The sequence below is a fragment of the Cyrtonyx montezumae genome, unplaced genomic scaffold (genome assembly GCF_038088225.1).
Source record: "Cyrtonyx montezumae isolate F1298 unplaced genomic scaffold, pur_monq_1.0 scaffold_4, whole genome shotgun sequence".
NCBI lineage: Eukaryota > Metazoa > Chordata > Aves > Galliformes > Odontophoridae > Cyrtonyx > Cyrtonyx montezumae.
In genome coordinates this window covers 10,759,629-10,778,292 of record NW_027072045.1, presented here as the reverse complement: position 1 = coordinate 10,778,292, position 18,664 = coordinate 10,759,629, and the positions used below count along the sequence as shown (strand labels likewise).

Sequence of the window (18,664 nt, the reverse complement as noted above, 5' to 3'; positions counted from 1 at the left end):
AAAGGAATCCTATAAGCATTTCAATGTCACTTCACCAATTTACTCTAATGTGTTCTTTGTTATTATTGATTTGAATGCAGTCAAAGTGCTTGACTTGCTAAAGAATAATCAATGTTTTTAGCCTTCTGAGGTTTCACTACCGTGAACCTAAATCTGCCTAATGATCACAAAATAGTATTTCGAGCATTTTTTCCTCCTGGTTGTTTAAAAGCTTATGTTGTGGTACCTAGTTTGGCGTTAGTTTAGCATTTAGTTGAGGCACCTACATGCCTTACAATAAAGTGTTATTTCCTAAGGATAGGAGAGGCTGCAATTGCCATTAAATTCTTCAAAATAGTGATTAGCATTCTTTATAGATTTTTGTTCCAGTAAAATAAATTCAGTGTAACAATAGGAAATATTCCGTGAGTGCTATAGAAATAGAAGTTATTTAACATGAATTTTCATATCCATAGAGTTACAAAGAAAATAAACACTCAGAATAAGCTCAACTAGCAGTGCTGTTATCCTGTGGCTGCAGCTTGCTTGCCTGTGGCACGGCTCAAAACACCCTCAGGAAGGGGGCAGACCTCATATAAAATCTTACTGGTTTTTTTTTTTTCATTGTTGCTGATCAAAATCTACTGGGGGGGGCAGTCAGGAACTGCAATGGTTCTTACCATTTTCTATTACGTGGCTATGCTCTGAGTGTGAACAGTAGCAAAGACAGTCCTTCGAGATGTTCCCAAGCGGAAGCAACGTCATCTTGGTAATGTCAGAAAACCGAAGAGTGGAGAACAGGAAAAAATGAGAGCCTTTACAATGTCAGCAGCTGATTTGAAGCTAAGGCAAGTTATGCCTTGATAATATCACCTGCTATTGGAGCAGCTAAGTGATTTTTGTAGTGAAAAAGCTGCTTGACAGTATGATCCTATTAGAAGCAATGTGCAAAACACAGCATGTGATGTTTAAATTCCAGTTGTGTGCTATGGACCGTGTAAACAGCAGGGATACTTTTCAGTTTGGCTGTGAGAACTAGTCTTTCTCTTACATCCAAACAATTCTTGAGCATGTTATTTAAGATGTTCACATCATTTTGTGTGATTTGACTGGCTTTATCCTTCATATTTCATGTTACTCTTCTTTTTGAAGAGAAGTTCAATTACAGCTGTAATATCTTACTATGGTTTTACTGACATTCAAAAAAATCTTTCACAGATGCTTAAAGCAGGTGTCAAGGAAGGTTCAAGTGCTGAAATAACAAATATGATGTTCTACAGCACTGAGTTAGACAAATGATCTGCTCCAGTGTTTCTTTATTTACAAGTGGTTAGAGAATCCCAGTGGGGCCGTTCTTGTAAGAATGGTATAGCTGCTTCAAATTAAGGCCCTCAATCTTGGTGACTTGATGGGTCATCAGGGTAACAGGTTTATAGGTTTGCATTTGTGGTTTGTTAGTTCACATACAAATAAAGGTTTCAACTGAACTGCAGAGGTGGAATTTTTCTCCATGTGGATCCTGGTTATAATCAGTAGGATTTGTTTAGGGGCGGGGGTTAACTGCACAAATCAGACGCTGGTGGGACCCAGGTCAATAATAATCAATAGCTGTTACTGTCTGTTGGCCGTTCAGTGCTTTGTTTTGTAGTTTTAATAAACTGGACATGATAGTCTGCTGTTTATAGTCATGTCAGAGAAGCTAAGGGCCAAGCTGAACCCTGGGGAAGTACAATTCTCTCTTTCACTGTTAGAGAGAAACTGATCTATAGGGCTGCACTGGAAGAACACCCGAATGGGAATTTATAGGAGTTTGTACTGCCCTGCTTTGAGTTACCAAGTTTTCAAGGGAATCAGTCTAGTGCACTAAGAAAGCATCTTGTAAGTTCTCAGTTCACTGATGTGATCTTTGGGTCTATTTAAGAAAAATAAAATAAAGCAGTCACACTTTATGAATTCTGCCTCACATTTTCCAGAGTATTTGTTCTAAATGCAAACATCTGGTTTACTTCCATCTTTAATTATACAACAGACTGCATGTACCCATGCTTGTACTGCAGTTACTCAGTGATTCTGATACACTCTACGTTCCTTGAGTTCCCTGCTCCTCTGAGTAATAATGTGATTTTTTTTTTAATTAAAGCATCCACCTTCAGAAATTTCTTACTGTTACTGAGTTTAAAGGAAGAGATTTATTTATTCTTAAAGTAAAAGAAACATCAAAGTAGGCGATCACAATGGAGACCAGTTTTGCTGAAGCCCATAGCAATTTCTAAATTTAGATTTTTGCCTTTTAATGAAGGCATCCTCTGTGCATGTGAACCCTACTGATAAAAGTTGTTTTGACATACATCAAGAGGAAGATACAGTTCAAGCAGTTCAGCACAGAGGTTTCCTGCAATCACAGCTTGTCTGAATGGCCTCACTGACTTCAGGGAATCACTTCTGTGGGCTCTCAGCAAAACCAAGTACATCTATGAGCCTAAGGACTTGCTCAAGTCAGTAAGACATCTCAAAGGGCTTATTGATATTATTCACCAATTCTATTCCCTCAAACTCCAATCATAATGATTTAATTAACCAATTTTAATCACCATTTAATCAGCCTGCAGGAAGCTCTGAATTAAATAATCATCTTTAATCTTATTTTCTATTTGCATTTTTCTAGAGAAAGATTGGTTGTCTCTTACTGGTTGGCACACCTGAAATGCAAGTTAACAGCTATATTTTATGCTTTTTTCTTTTTTTGCCAGCCAAGATGATACACTGTGTCTTTATATACATTTGTCTAAATTTCATAATATATTATTTTTATGTAAGAGAATAATGAGTGAAAAAATTATTACCTATTAGATTAGCTATAATAGTTCATTGCTGCATCTAAATGGAAATTAGAACTCTGTGTAAAACAAAAATTGACTTTAGTATTTAAAACTTTTAGATATGCTTGATACATAACTGAAAATATCTTTCAAACTATATTTTGGGCTTAGTAATTTATTAAGTAATGAAAATACAGTTTGTTGATTATAATCTTCAGAATTTCAGAACAAGTGAAACCCACCATTTAACTCTTATTAGTTTGGAAAGAAAAAAAAAGTCAAAGGATGAACATTCCTATCTTTAAGCTCCACCTGGTTCCTCTGGTTTCTCAAGTTTGGATATGCTGAACTAATTAAATAGCTAACATGAAAATGGATTCTCCCCCTAACTTGAAGAGGATACAGATGTTATATTCTGCGTTAGCTTTTCAGCAGATTATGATAGTCAGTTATTTCTGTTGGTTCAATTACTTTAAGTTTTTAATTGAGGCTGTAAACAGCTTAGCACTGTATTTATTCAATTTGAAAGTGCTCAATATGTATGTTAACCATATGCCATAACACAGCTTGTCATTATTTCTAACCTAACGTTAAATAGGTTTATTTTTAGACCAGGGATGTTAATTCAAGTAAGGAACTGCTGTGAACAATTTGATATAAATTATTAATCATCAAGTTGTCATAAAATGGCTTGGGTTGGAAGGGGCTTCGAAGATCATCTAGTTCCAGTCCCAGTGCTATGGGCAGGGTGACCAACCACTAGATCAGACTGAGCAGGGACCCATCAAGCCTGGTCCCAAATGCACTGAAGGATGAGACATCCACAACTTCTTTGGGCAGTTAGCTGATATCATTCATTGTGGAGACATTTTAAATATTTTTCACTGCTCCATTTTTGTATGGTACAAGTAGAAATTGAAAAGGATGTCATTTCCTGTTGGAATGGTGCTTGTATCTGACCTGCCTAGGGAGGTCCTAAAGGTACTTTCGAGTTGCAGTACCACACTTGTAATCTATTTCCATTAAAGTCCACAAAGTCAAGCACTCTGTCAGCAGCCTGGTCAAAAAGGAGCATGAGAGACAGGACAGCATACATTTGCAGTTCAGGAACTTCTAGGGTTAAAAGTAGTATCTTCTTGAGGAACACTTCTTCCATGAATTTTTATGTATGCTTTCTGATTCAGTGCAATTTTTAGCACAGAATTCCAGAACTACTGGGAGTGTGGTTTGAACAATAATCCTGCCATGTGATTCTTAAGGATCTTTTTCTAGGGTAAGAAATGCAGAGAAAGTTAGAAAATTAAACAAGCTCTCATTTGCTATACATGGTTGTGGATTTCAAACCTTGGGATTGTGAGTTTGGCATTCAAATAATTCCGTGTGTTGAAGTTTAGACGAGCCACAATCCTCATGCCAAACATGTAGTTGAAGCCAAAATGTGCTAGGTCCTTGCAAATGCAAAGGAACAAAGCGGTAGCAAGATCCAGAGTAACACCTATTTCCCCTTATCTGAGAAACAGTAATGTGGATGTTCATTGTCATAACAGCTAGTAAGATTTTTAGTGACTTAACTGAGCTATTAGAGTACAAGGAAATTTTGTAGGCACCGAGTTTTCAGGAAATGTTTAGGTATCAGTGGGACTTACAGGACCAAAATTTCCAAGAGTGAGATTTGATACTATTCCAATCTATGTGTTAGAGGAAAGAGTATTAAGAGCTTTTGTAGTGTGCACTGACGTTGTCTGAATGGCAGAAAATGCCTTCATTCCAGTGAAAATACAACTGGTGAAGGATACTTTTGTGAATCTGAGCATGATAAAACATGAAAATCTAGTTTCTTAATTAACCAAAATGCAAGGCATTTGGTTTTCTCCACTTTTAATTTGTTGCTCCCTTTCAACCCAGTTTAATTTCTGTAAATGTTTTCTGTTTTGCTTTCTAGGAGATTGAAAAAGCCTGGAAAATGGTGGATGTAGCCTATGAAAAGGAACAAAAGGCAAAGGAAACGATTCGTTCACTACAGGAGGAAGTAGCACGCCTTGCTACTTCAGTCGACCAGGGATCTGGACTGTCCTTCAGTCGGGAGTACAAGTAAATTTTCTCCAAATAGAGCAAGTGCCTGATCTGGCTTTCTATCATTCTACATCTTGTTTATCCATTTACACGCTACAAAGTCACTGAAGTCAGAGGCAGAGGTCTTTTCTCCATCTTACTTTTCTCATGAGTGCGCATTTATTTGTCTGTGTGTTTACACAGTGACCAAGTACAGAATCAGACTGTTAGTGAGTTCATTTAGTGTTGAATTAAGCTGAGGAAACAAAAAACAATGATGTGCATTTTCTCAGTAATGGTCCCAATGTTTTACCTGGTGAGAATTTCAACATACCGTGGGTTTCTGTCAACAATTTAACATACAATGGCAGCGAAGCCCAGTAGGTAAGAAAAGGAAGCAGGAGGCTTCTCTTCTGTTCCCAGTTTTGTTATAAGGCATTATCACTGGCTGTATATATTCATACATTTAACTTTTTTCAGTTGAATTATTTGTCCACTCGCATAGAGTAACTTAGCTAGAGGTTCCACGTGAGACTGTTACAGTGTGCAAATAATTATGATCCTGAGGACCTGTCGATTTTAAATACTCTCCAAAAGCACCCTTTATAGTCAGGTCTGCAGGTTGCTCTCGTTCTTCAACATTAACTATTAAGTCAATGGTGAGATGGAGTATATTGACCCATAGTGTCTGTGTACTTCCTGTTGAGTTTGCTGGTGGCTGAATCAACTGATTCTGGATTGTAATCTTCACACTGCTTAAAGGTTTTTGTATTACGTGTTCTGGATATGTGTGAGGCGTGCTCATCTCTGAATGTCTAACTATTTTAAACATGAGGACAGGATGAAACAAGAGAGTGATTTATTGGACTAGTGTTGATGGTGACTCTTAAATGATCCCAGTAGGTAAAGTCTATAATTTGGTAGACAAAAGAGTATTAATCCAAGAAGAGTTAAAAATGAAACAAACTTTTAATCTACTTAATCTTCTCTTTCTCACAGAGGATCTTGGTCTGGTGTAGGAAGAATAACAGAAATGGCATGTGTCACTGCTTAACTATTGTTTCCTTACTTCCCGTATCAGTGAGTTGGTAAAATACAAAGAAGAGATAACAAGTGAGCGAGACCAACTCTTATCAGAGGTTGTGGAGTTACGTCAAAGTCTAACTCAAGCCACAGAGCAGCAGCAGGAAGCAGAAAGGGCAAAGAATGAGGCAGATCAAGCTATTATGGAGGTCTGTACAGCTCACCTGATGGTGATTTTAGGCTCTGTCCTAAGCCATTCTCCATTTCTGCAATTGATCTCCATTGACTAATACACTATTACCTATTCTTCCATATCTAGAACCTTTTCAGGAATGCTCAGAAAATAATTTGTTGTGAATTATTTTTGTATATTTCTCTATTTCTTGTCTGTGTCCTTGGAAAAGTGTATTGTCGTGTACCAGCTGTTTCCACAGTTCAGATATAACCTGATTTGAGCCTGAGTTCCTCTCCCAGTGTCATAGTTACCCTTCATACTGGTGATACTTTTCTACTGTTGTTTTTGTTTTTCTTTTTTCATGTTGTAAATCCTCATGCTTCCGAAGAATTACTTTGGAACAGACCTGGAATTTTGGTCCTTGTTTGCTTTCTGTTGAGGGTGGTTTTTATATGGTTCCATATAACTGTTTTTAAGGATGTATTGAGTTCTGACTTAAAAGCTGATAAGGCTCTGTTCCTCTGTACTGCTCCTGGGAAGCTTTTTCAAAACCTCATTTTTCTAATGGTTAGATACTTTGTTATACTGATTTCTGCCTGCTGTTTTTGAGATTAAATAATTGTTTGCTTCACCAGTGTCTGTACAGAGCACTCACATTCTACCTCTGCTTTTATTTGTCTGCTCTTTAAATCAGGCTTTCTATTTTTCTGAACATCTGAGTGGACAGACCTCTTTATTGAGCAATATGTATAGCTTTCTTTAAATGTGTGTAGCAGATATAGATACAGAAAACAGGCAATCAGTAGGATATGCACTGAATGGAGAGAAAGTAGAGAAGAATGGAGGATCAGAAGACTGATGCATCAACATAAAAATGCAACAATGAAGAATAAAGGAATGTAAAGAAGAACATAAATAGGGGCTGGAGCAAGACATCAGGAGAGAAGAGCACTTAAAGAACAGAGAAGCAGCATTTAGCTTGCTGTAGAATAGAAGCCATTGTTTTCAACATTAAACATTGAGAGGTGAGAGGCCTTGTTTTCCTCAATTTTTTTCTGCTTTATTATTACAGCTTCAGCAAGAAATCCAAATGTGTAACAACGAAGTAACACGAGAAGTTCGAAAGAAAGAAAAATTGGAAAAGGAGCTGCAAAATCTTCAAGCTGAAATTGCTAATAAGCAAGCTGAGATCAAGAATTTACAGCAATGTATAGAAAAGAACAAAAATGAACAACTGAAAATGGAACAACAGCTGAAAGAGCAAAAGGTAGGGTACTTAGCATGCTTTTCACCTGGTCTAAAATTAGGGTCAGATTTTGAAATAAGAAATCTGATTCTCATGAAGAGAGATGGAGGGAGATTATTTTAAATAAATAAATTTCATTAAGTATTTATTTTTATGTATTTTTTAAAACAAACAAATATTTGAAGGCAGTTGACAGACTTCAGATAAAATTTCTCACAGAAATCAGTAATGAAGCACAGTGATATAATTAGAGGTCATGTCATCCTGAAAAGATGACGGTGAACAAGAGAAAGTCTGTGAAGTATGGATGAACTAAGGATAGTAACAGGAGATTGCTGAGTTGGACTTCTGGTGTATATTGCCATTTTTGCTACTGATTGACTGTAGTGGCATGGGTAAAGCCATTTCAAGTCTGATCCCTTTTTTCTTCTCAGTCACAATAATTTTCACCTACCTCTCAAGCTTGTGGAAGTGTTTCTGTCAGAGGGCAGAGAATTGTCTTCGTAAACCTTTTTGATTGATATTCCCCTTTCTGTTTCCAAAAACTTTATCTGGAAATGTACTAACATAGTGTTCTGGAAGTGTTTGAATTTTCAGGTTTTCAGTCCATTTCCCCTGACTTTGAGAAACTCTCAGAGAAGCAATTTCAGTAAATGGCAGGAGAGATCTCATCACTGTATAACAGTCCTACCTCAAGGGAAACTTCCTTGGGAGTTGTGCGTATCTAGTAAATTTATGGCTTTTATAGCTTTTTCTTCCCTTTGGGTCCCTGAATTGGTGAGGGTGGAAGCTGGTGATTTTCTTTTCCTAGCTTATAGGAAAAAAAAAAAAAAACTTCTCCAAAAGAGGTGCAGAGAACATTATTATTTCTCTGTATACACTTGTTTGTTTGTCTGAACTACTCCTCCTTACAACAAGGATAGAGTTGCTCAAGTGTGTGCAGAGAGAAACAAAGATGATGAAATAATGAGAAAACAAGTGTTTTAAGGAGCAGCTGAGGAAAGTAGGGTTGTTTAATTTGGAGATAAGGAGGCTGAGTTTAGACCTCATCACTTTCTACAGCTGTCACAGAGGAGATTGCACTAAGGATGTTGTAACCTCTGCTCAGGTGATAGTGGCAAGATGCAAAGAAACAAACTGAAGTTTTGCCAGGAAAGGTTTAGATTGGATATTAGAAATAATTTATCCATGGAGAATGTGTTCAAGTAGAACAGACTGCCCAGGGAAGCAGTAGAGTCCCCATCACTAGAGGTATTTAAGAGACATGTGGAAGCAGCAGTAAGGGGTGTGGTCTAGAGGTGAACTTGGTAGGTCAAGTTGGTGGTTGTACTTAATGATCTCTTAAGATCTTTTCCAATCTAAATCATTTTATGGTAGTGCAAATATCACCAAGTAGTTTATGAAGGAAACTTCATGGTCTGCCAAGACATACTATTTTCAGTCAGTATGTCTGCAATTCCTGGTTCTGTGGTATTCTTCATTATTCTTCATCTTACTTTATATAGCCTCTTTTAGTGCTTTCAAAGTGCTTATTTTAGGAGCATTCAATTGCCTAAACTGTCCTGGGAACTGGCACTTCCCATGAAGTGCTAAGCCTAGGCTTATTAACCATGTTGCTGCATTGTTTTGATTGCCGTGGTGGCTTGAAGTTGTCTGTGGAGTCACTCCATTGTTCTTCATGAAAGAATCTGTTAAAACATAGACTACTCTAGAGTTAGGGCAGAGAATCAGCTATTCAGCTATTCAGCTATTGCCACACAATAATGTTATTGTTTATCAACTGTACTTGGCTGTGATGCCTGCTCTTACTCCACTCAAATTTATATAATCTAGTATTATTGCTTGAATGGCAGTGAAGTTGGTTTGTGCACAGCAATTGTAAATCTCACTCCACTGGTGCCCAAGTCTGAACAAAGAGTACCCAGGAACAGTGTAATCATGCCATTCTTAATGTAAGAATATGTTTTTGCATTGTATTTTCTTCTGCATGCATTTGGAGGAATGATATTCTGCTTTTTTTTAATAATAGTATGTATTAATCAGTTTATTGCACATTAATACTTGAAGTGTGAAATATGATGGTAATTCTTTCCTCACTTATGGAGTAATGATTGTAGGAGGGAGTCTCCTCAAGTAGAAAGAACACTAGCAAATCAGTATTGATGTAAGTGTGCTCTGTACAATCCACAAAACTGCTGTTCTGACCTTTTGACTGAAGACAAATTAGAGAAGATAATGCTTGGGTCCTGGTCTCAGCAAATCGTGTACCCCCCAAAAATGCTATTGGCATATTAATGTAGAATTTGCTCACTAAGAAGTCAGAGCTCCCTTGTGCTCTACTGTCTGAAGTTTTTGAATCTCATACTGATTTTCAGTAATTGCATGTAACAGGTGATTGTGTTGCATGATGCTTGCCAAATGCCTAATATGAATTCAAATATTATCTACCACCTGAGAGAGTGATGCTGAGCTTCCAGGAAAAATGATACTGCCTGTGTTATTTGTTAGAGATTATCATTTCCCCTAGTCAGTGTGAACATTTCTCATGTTTCACATTAGTAGTTTCTTCAGCAATGAAGAGTGGGTTTTAAACAGATGATGATCTGCAGCATTTTTTATCTCTTTCAGAGATGGAATGTTCTGTCCTCATGTATATGTAGATATTGTAATCAGATTAAAAAGAACTAATAGGATTGTTCCCTAATCTAACAGATCTTGAATGAAAAAACTGCTAAGGAACTTGAACAATTTCAGATGAAAACTAATAAGCTTGTGCAAGAGAGTGAGCAGCACAATGTGATGTATCAAGAAATAGTGCGGGACCTTCAAAAAAAGACAGCAGAACTGCAAGTAAGTACCAGAAGGTGTATGCATCCTATCAGATACGTAGTTTGCTTGGAGAGTAACGCCTCCTATTTATTTCCATGAAAACTACAACAGATACAAAGAACACAAGACACTATTTGACAGCTAAATCTCAGCTACAAAATGCTATTTTTCAACATAGTCACCACCATTAGCTGTGCATTTGTAAATATGTAAATATTTACATAAATATTTACAAATGAACACATAAATATCTGCACCGGTGGAGATGACTTACTCTCACCACTGCTGAAATGCACCACCCACTACCTCACTGTGCTCACGTCCACTGTTTGATCTCTGTCAACCTTCAGTAGGTACTGATGAATGTCACTGGGTGCCATTTTTTTCCACATGGAGGGATTCAGTGACACACCTTTGCTTCATTTGCACTTCCGTGTCAGATCCATTCTGTCAGACTGCCCCTCTGCTGCTGTCTGTCACATGGCAACAAAATGTAATGGAATAGTGGTGGGAAGGTTCAGCCTCTGTTGCCATATAACCAACATCCACATCTGATGTCATGGGCCAACATAATACAATAGGAGGCATTACTTTGAGAGCAGCACTTGTATATATATCTCTGGCTGCAGTCATACTACCTGGAACTTTACGTTGTTTTATATTGGTCAGAAGCAGATGAGTTTCAATAGAGGAATGATTAGATGATTCCTGCATATGATCTTTGGGCTATGTTGAAAGCATTTATGGGACATGGTAATGTATAAGCATTAGATATTGTCAATTTGTCTGTATCTTGCATTTTGTATCATTGCTGAGGTTAAAGAATTGAACATAAGAATGCTGCCTCTAATATACAGCTGAACTGGGAAAAGATTCATAATTCTCTTGATTGTCAGGATGAACTAAGATTCATATCCTGCCAGGAGATAATCACCTACTAAGATTCATCATCTTACATAACAAATATCTGAGGTTCTACAGGAAACACTGGAGATTGTGATGTCTCTAAAACCTAATGCTCAAATTATACGGAGAAGTTATATTTAATTCTTAAGAGAAAGCACACAGATTTCTGTTGTGGTTGTTGGTTTTCATTTCTGGTAACTGGTTCCTTAATTTTCATGCAGTGTTTTAATTATTTTCTCTTCTGATTGTACAGCAAATAAGGAACACTGCATTTTCATTTTCTCTAAAAGCTATGATTTATAGAAAGAATGGGAATAACAAATGCCTGCCATACCACTGAACCTCAATGGAGATCTTTTTCTTCACAATCACTGTGTCTAATACTTCAAGGGAAAGCTACCCATATTTAATCTGCAAGACTGTGTAGTACTGCTTGAGGTTTGTGACTGGGGATTTTTTTGTGGAATTTCTTCAGCCTTAAAGCATGAGATCTGACTACCACTTTCCCTAACTTTATTTCAAATAGTTTTTATTTTGTTTGATTAGTTCATAATCATCTTCTAGGTGATTCACAACATATGTGCCTTTACTTCCTGGGTCACTGATTCTCGTAGAACAAGTATGTACCACGTACAGAGAGATTTCTTTCTGTGGATGCTCTCATTTTCCCCCCTTGTTGCTTTCTATAGGCCAGAGATGATGAACTGACTCAGATACACCTTGACATTTCAAAGATGAACAAAGTAAGAGATGTTCTTCAGAGTAAGCTACGTGCTGCAGAGGAAAAGAAAGTTGCTGCAGAACATGAGAGAGAAACACAAAAAAATCAAATATCTGGTCTACAGAGAGGTAGGTGCCTAACTTGATGAATGGTGCTGTCCTCTGAGCCACAGTTTGTTCATTCGAGGTGCATCTTTGCAGGATCATGCTCTTTTAGTTCTTGATATGATACTGTAGAAGTGATAGTTGGAATGCTTTTATAAAACCTTAAGATTTTTCACATTGCAGCATGTATGGGTTGCAGATACAAAAGACTTAACTGAACTTTGCGATGTGTAAATTTGTGTCACATCATAAAGACTATTGCCCCTGATGTATGTTTATCACTCCTGCTCTGACCAATGTGAGAGGAACAAGCTTGGAGCTTACTGAAAACAGACATGGATAGGATGCTTTTTTCCCAAGTGCTCTGATTCTGCTGGGTAGTTACAGCATGGAAGAAAATATTTGCAAGCAAGCAGAAAACTTAGTTTTGGTATATTTAGGGCCTCAAGTTGGTCATCAGGTGTGCTAAAGTTGTACAAGCAATGGCTTCTACTTGCTAGTAGATATGCCATATTTTGAGAAAGATCTTTCAATGTTTTTCTCAAATGGAAGTTTTGGAAGAAAATCCCTTGGGTATAGTAGAAGACTTTTATGAAAAACAACTGAATTTCAAAGTCTATGAAACATTTTCAAAGTGATTTTCAGAAAAAATATTGAAGATATTTTTGGTAAAGTAACATAATGAAGTCAAAATATTTGGGACAATGATACCTCCCAGTGATACAAACAAGAAACAAAACCAAAAAATAAGCAAACAAAACCAAATATCTTTTGCTAGAAACCCGACCTAGTTCAAGTTGATACAATCATAACTATGTCTTCCTGTTTTCCCTTGCTTCCAGCTTGTGTCCTGAAGAGACTGCGTGCGTGATATCTTAATGCCTCTATATGTCTGTATTTGTGCAAAATCATGTCATTTTTCCACTCATCTCTGAAAGGGTGGAAAAGTTTTCCCACAAGCATTTTGCTTATACTGCTCAAAGCCATGCTTGATACTAGAGAGAGAAATTTAAATAAATGATCAGATCCATACTAGAATGCCTGAGAATGGCTACTGATAACCCATCCTCTTGCAATATCGGACGCATTTTAGCAATGCAGTGTACCGTATTTCCTGAGCTGTAGTGTTAGTGTAACAGTTTGTATGTAATTAATTTTAACGTGAAGTGAAAACTTGTGTCCAATAGTTAATATACATATGTTTTTAATAGTTCGTGTACAGTGTTAATCTTGACCCATGGAAAGTACTTTTAACTCCACTGAAGCCAACAGAATCTTACTGCTTCAAAGGAGAACTGGATTTTACTTAAATGGATTAGAATGACTCTGAAAGTCCCTGTTTATCAAAGTGCTTCGATTTTTGGATGCTCACTTTGAAATTCATTAAAACCATCTGATTTTCAGTGTGCTTCCTCATTTCTTAAAATCCAGCTTCTCAGTGGTGTCTTGGTTTGAACACCAGAATATGAGTCCTCATCCCATTAATTATCGTACCTGAGTTCTTCCAAATACTGAAATAAGTATTAACATCCCTACCTGATACCTGAGGTTGTAAAATAGGATCACAGGTAATCAAACTGTTCATGTAATGCTAAGGGTTTTTAGTAAGCTTAGGAAGTTCTTCATGTTTTCATCTGTTCAGTTTGAATTCATGTTTATACTCTTTCTTCCTTTTCTCTAGAGTTGGAGGCTGCCAAAAAGCAAGCAGAGGTTGACAAGAAAGCTATAGATGATCTTGTGAGGGAAAGGGATACACTAAGCAAGGTGAGGTTGCGTTGGTAATGCTGATAAACAAATTTCATGACTTGACAGTGAAATATATATAGTTAAAACTCTCAAGGAAAAACAAATATCGTAGGATAAAGAATGCTGAGTCAAACAATTTAATATCCTTAAGCAGGTACTTACACTTCTTCTATAATTTGCCCTGAAAAAGTGCTAATACCCCTGAGCACACAAAATGCTTTTAAGTTTGAACACAGAAAAAATAATGGAGTTAAACAAACATGCTTTTGTCTTGAAAACCTATTGTTTAACGTCTGAAGAGTTAATTACATACTCTGTAGCATATGAAGTTTAACATTAATCTGGGCAAATTAATTCTGTGGTAGCAAAAGAACAAACCAAAAATGTTGGTGCACCATGTAGCAGCTTGGCAGACTATGCTAATACTAATCTTTGCTTTTTCAGTCCCTTTCTCTTACTGATCATTTTTCATCAACCCAAAGTTTTTGTACTGCTAGATAACGTCTCCTGTTATTGTCATTCCTGAAGTGTAATTTAATAAATATAGTGCTAAAAGATTATTTTGGCTGAGATGCTTTTCTTGGTATAGATTCCCTGTCTTGTGTCTTGGCGATAACACTGATGAAGATTTTACAGATAGTAAATACTTGTTTTGAATTTGGGAAAGAAATTCCAAAGGAAGACTGATTTTTTTATTTTTATTTTTTAAAAACTGATATATTGATGTGTTCTATGTAATCCTTACATATTATTTCAAACCATGCTTAGTGAATTTGAAGTTGTTACTTAGTAAATAAGAAGAAAATTACTTTATTGGCTACTGGCACACTTTACAGTCTAAATACTTTGAAGTTGGCAATGTTTTTTTTTAGTCATTAATTATACTGCTTGTAAACAATCCTATCCAATTTTTTTTTTCTGTATTGCAGATATTAGTGTTTTAACTTCAAATCAGAAAAAACATTTCTTGGCAGCTTTGTGAGAGATTGCCTTTTCTTTTTAAAATCAGATTTGAGGCTCAAGTATTTCAACTGAGCAAATTAGATAAAAGTTAATAGCTTTAGGAAGTCCACAGTCCACTTAGATAATGGTATATTTTTGCCACAGTGGTGACCGTGTTGCTTTTTTTTCAGCTCAAGAATTTTTATTTTGTGGTCTCTCTTGCAGAACTTGAAAAAGACCACCGATGCTGTTCAGAAGCAGATAGATTTGGTGAAGCTTCATGAACATTCCAAGAAAAAATTGGAAGAAGAAATTGAAAATTATAAGAATGAAGCTCGGAAACAAAGGAGGATTATTTACCGGTTGGAGAAGGAGAGAGATGGCTACATCAATGAAGCCATTGATCTCAAACAGAAGGTACAACAGCTTTTTGTGCGAGTTGTTCTTTGCTCATTTAACTCTCAGAGCTGTAAAGATGATACTCTTACGTCCCTATATTCCAATGGCGGAAACCTTTGATCAGTGGTCTTCAGTTTACAAAGATCTCTTTGTGTGTTGCCCACTACTGTGTTCCAAGTCTCTTGGGGGGAACTTCAGCAATGACTGCTTATTCTATGAGAAGCTTGGTGTATAGCCATGTAGTCCTATTCATCAATCATTTGGGAAGAGAAAATAGGGTGGGAGTTTGAACCAAAGCTTCTGGCTTCTCATTTCTGAATTCCACAACTTGCAATTCTTGCATGCAACTGGAAGTTACTCTTTGATTGTTTTGTCTGCAAATGATTTAATTCTGATACTTCTGACATCCTCAAATTCTGTTGAGGCTGGTGAGAGATGATGGTGCTTGACATCTTTGTAAGAGACTTTTCATTTTGAAAGGTTAATCCCAGTGTGTCTAAAACATCTGATCGTTTTCAGTCTCACCTACAAAATGCATTTGCTGGGATCAACTGCATAGAAGCACTGCATAAAGTTTGTGCTGTTTTGTGCCCATTAATACGTATGGCTTTATTCCTGAAGGTATACTCAGGAACATGGTTGTGACATATCCCATTAATTGTGAAAGATCACATTGAAGGGCATTCTAAGAAAAATCATTGATTTACTGGGGTTAACTTTCAAGCTATTTCAACTCACAAGTTATCTTTTCACTTTAAAATTATCCCTTACAACTAAATGTGATGGGGGAGGGGGGGGGGGCTTTAGAATTGATTTTTGAATGATATCTACTCCCTTCTATGGATTACCTTTTGTCATTACCTAGGAATAATGTTCTGTGGAAGTGAGATATGTCTTCATTGCAAAGTCCCATTTTGCATCTTTTCTTCATAGTGCATTTCTAACAGAATAGGTATGAATTAAGAATGTTGTAAACTAGGACAGGGGAGTAATTCATAACACTCAGAACTACAAGGCTTTTGCTTTCACTTTTGATTAAGATTACTCAGAATATTTTGAAGGCTAGAATGAAAAATGTTTGGTGTTTTTCTTTCCTTTTTTTTTTTTTGTCCTTTGGGTGCGAATTTTCTGTCACTTACAAGGCAGAGTAACTGGGTTATGACACTTGAGCTGTCTATATAATGATGCCTATATTGTGACTTCAAGTTTCTGAAGGATTATTATGATTCTCTGGTTCAGTAAAGGGGCAATTCCTGGTTCAACTTGCAGGTGAGGAGCAGCAGGAATAGTTCTGACCATGAGCGTTTGTGAGATGATGATCTTGTCCCTTCAGGAAAGGTTCCCTATGTGGGAAGGATAGGATAAGACAGTTCAAAAGACAAAGGTAGAAGGAGGAGGGAGGATGATGATTGTTGTATTTCATGGCTAGTATTTAGGTTCAGTGTTTGATGCATTCAGATGTGTAAATTGAGAAAATGTGGCAAAATTTATGTAATACAGGGGCCCTTTAACAACTGGTCAGCACTCTTCTATCATCTTTTACCACCAAGCAATCTGTAAAACATACTGCTGTACTCCTGAATTGTGGAAGAGCTTGTAAAGAGCCAAACCCATCAAAATCTAAAGATTTCTTGGAAATCCTATAAAGGCTGACAGAGCCATGCTCTCTCTAAAAGTTGTCTTGTTGTTTACTGCAGAACTGCCCTTTCAAAATCGTGATTTACTAGGTAGCAACTGATTAACAGAATCAATAAACTTGCATTCGCAGCAGTAAAATATTTTAATGGTGGGAATTCAGATTAGTCTTGCTCTTCTAGTTATTGGCCAGGCTGACTGGTTATTTTGAACAATTTTAAGCCAATGTTACTTGCTGAGTAGTGTTACTTCTCAATTAGCCAGTACAAATAAGAAAAAATCCATCTATTTTTTCTTTGTAGTGAAGCTTGTGTTCCTTGGCTACAGAAATCAGTAGAATGTTTCTATTTTGACTTGAAATTCTTAGATTATGAAACCGTGACTTTCTAGTGATGGATTTAGGCTGTTAAAAAGCAAATAGTGAAGTAACTATTGTAGTTCATCTGAAGCATAGGCTTATCATTAAGACAGAGGAAGAACTTCTCAGAACTGCTAAACAAAGGTAAGCAAATATGGACGGCACCAGAGCTGAGTTCTTGAGTAGGTTCACTGAGCTAAACAGGTAACCAATACCATGTGAATTAAGAAAACAAGTGAAAAATGAGATGGTACAGAAGGAACCGGTGAATTCTGAATTCTTTCTGCTTAGCTTTGGTCTCTCGTTACCAAGTCTGAGAGGTGTAGTGTATGATCAGCTGTCATAATTGAGGACACTTGGCCTCCCACAGCGATGCTTTATTGAGAAACACTGTGTATATCTTTTCTGTATTTATATGGGAGAATTATTTGAGTTTAGTCACTCCTGAAAAAGCAGAGTCAGCATTCTGACTATGAGCAGCACATTGAAAAACTTAGTCTATTGAGCTTGTTGTACTTACATTGCATCAAAACCAAGCAAAAGATTTACAAACGGAGTGACCTACTTTCAAATCTTGCTCCAGCCTATGATTGCTGTGATGCTAACTGAAAACATGCCTTATTGATTTCTACTCCCTGCTATTACTATTGGCAGGTTGTTTTAACAGAAAGGGAAAAGGCAAGAATGGCTTATAAGCTGAGACTGTGTTTTTTGTATTGCACTGTAAGCAGTTCCTGGGATCCTATGCAATCAGCTTCAAGCATGCTAGAATCATATTCCTGCGCCATAATAAAAATTTCTGTATCTAGCAATCCCCTATCTTCAGAGTGGGTTGTGATAGAATGATCAGTTAATTAAACTACTGCCCCATAGTTAGACCTCACAAGGCTTTACTGCTAAGCTAGGGACAACTTTACCGACTGCAAACTTTGCAGTTATTGACTATCTTATGTAAACATTTTTATATGCTTCTGCATCAAACATAAATCAGAGCTCAGTCAGTTACTTTCAAAATCAGTCTAGAGAACTGGCAATGAAAGGCTGCTGTAAGTGGACTTCTTTCCTGGATTTTGTCCATAAGATTCCCCAGCTTTTTGCTTAATGCTTTGATCTTTTTTCTGGTGTTAAGTATGGCATTCTATCCTCCCTTAGGCAGGAAACCTGAAAAATGATATTCCTGACATTTGCTATATGTACTCCTTAGTTTCTTTTTATTTCTTTCTATCAAACAATGAAAACACTGGATTCTAATTGACTAATACTTGTGCTCCTTGGTTTTCATATTTGTATGACAAGAGGAATGTTCTTATTCTGAACAAAATATAAAGTGTGTATATTGGGAAGCCCATCATAACAATCAGCAATTATGTGTATTTTTGCTCCTAAAATGTAGTAATTCTTATTTATTGTTATGTTGGAAGCTATTTAATGAATGTGTCTATCATATTTTGTATTTTAATTCACTGTTACTTCATATGATCATCTCTTTATGGTCTATGCTACTCTGTTCTTTTTAGAGAACCATTATTTATCCTCCTTAATGAAAAAGAGTAATGGTTATTACTTCCTTATTTAGAGCAAGTTTGTGATCAGATTTTTTTTTTTTTTTTGAGGGTTTGGAAGCTAACTGGATCTCACAATAGAGGAGTAAATGCAGGGCTTCTTTCAAAATGTGTTTCTATCCATCTTATCATACAAATGACATCCAAAACCATGTTCAAAGTCTAGCT

General features: G+C 36.7%; 2 protein-coding genes across 2 annotated transcripts in view; one reads left to right on the top strand and one right to left on the bottom strand.

Annotated features, from left to right (window-relative positions):
• The window catches only part of ITPRIP (inositol 1,4,5-trisphosphate receptor interacting protein), a 434,606-nt gene that overhangs the window by 26,356 nt on the left and 389,586 nt on the right, over positions 1-18,664 (bottom strand). The gene's annotated exons all lie outside the window — the stretch shown is intronic.
• The window catches only part of CFAP58 (cilia and flagella associated protein 58), a 54,516-nt gene that overhangs the window by 1,687 nt on the left and 34,165 nt on the right, over positions 1-18,664 (top strand). The window contains exons 3-9 of the mRNA XM_065746598.1: positions 4,741-4,889; positions 5,926-6,082; positions 7,121-7,315; positions 10,007-10,144; positions 11,719-11,878; positions 13,536-13,618; positions 14,768-14,959. Coding sequence (XP_065602670.1) covers positions 4,741-4,889; positions 5,926-6,082; positions 7,121-7,315; positions 10,007-10,144; positions 11,719-11,878; positions 13,536-13,618; positions 14,768-14,959 — 1,074 coding nt within the window. The remainder of the gene's footprint in view (positions 1-4,740; positions 4,890-5,925; positions 6,083-7,120; positions 7,316-10,006; positions 10,145-11,718; positions 11,879-13,535; positions 13,619-14,767; positions 14,960-18,664) is intronic.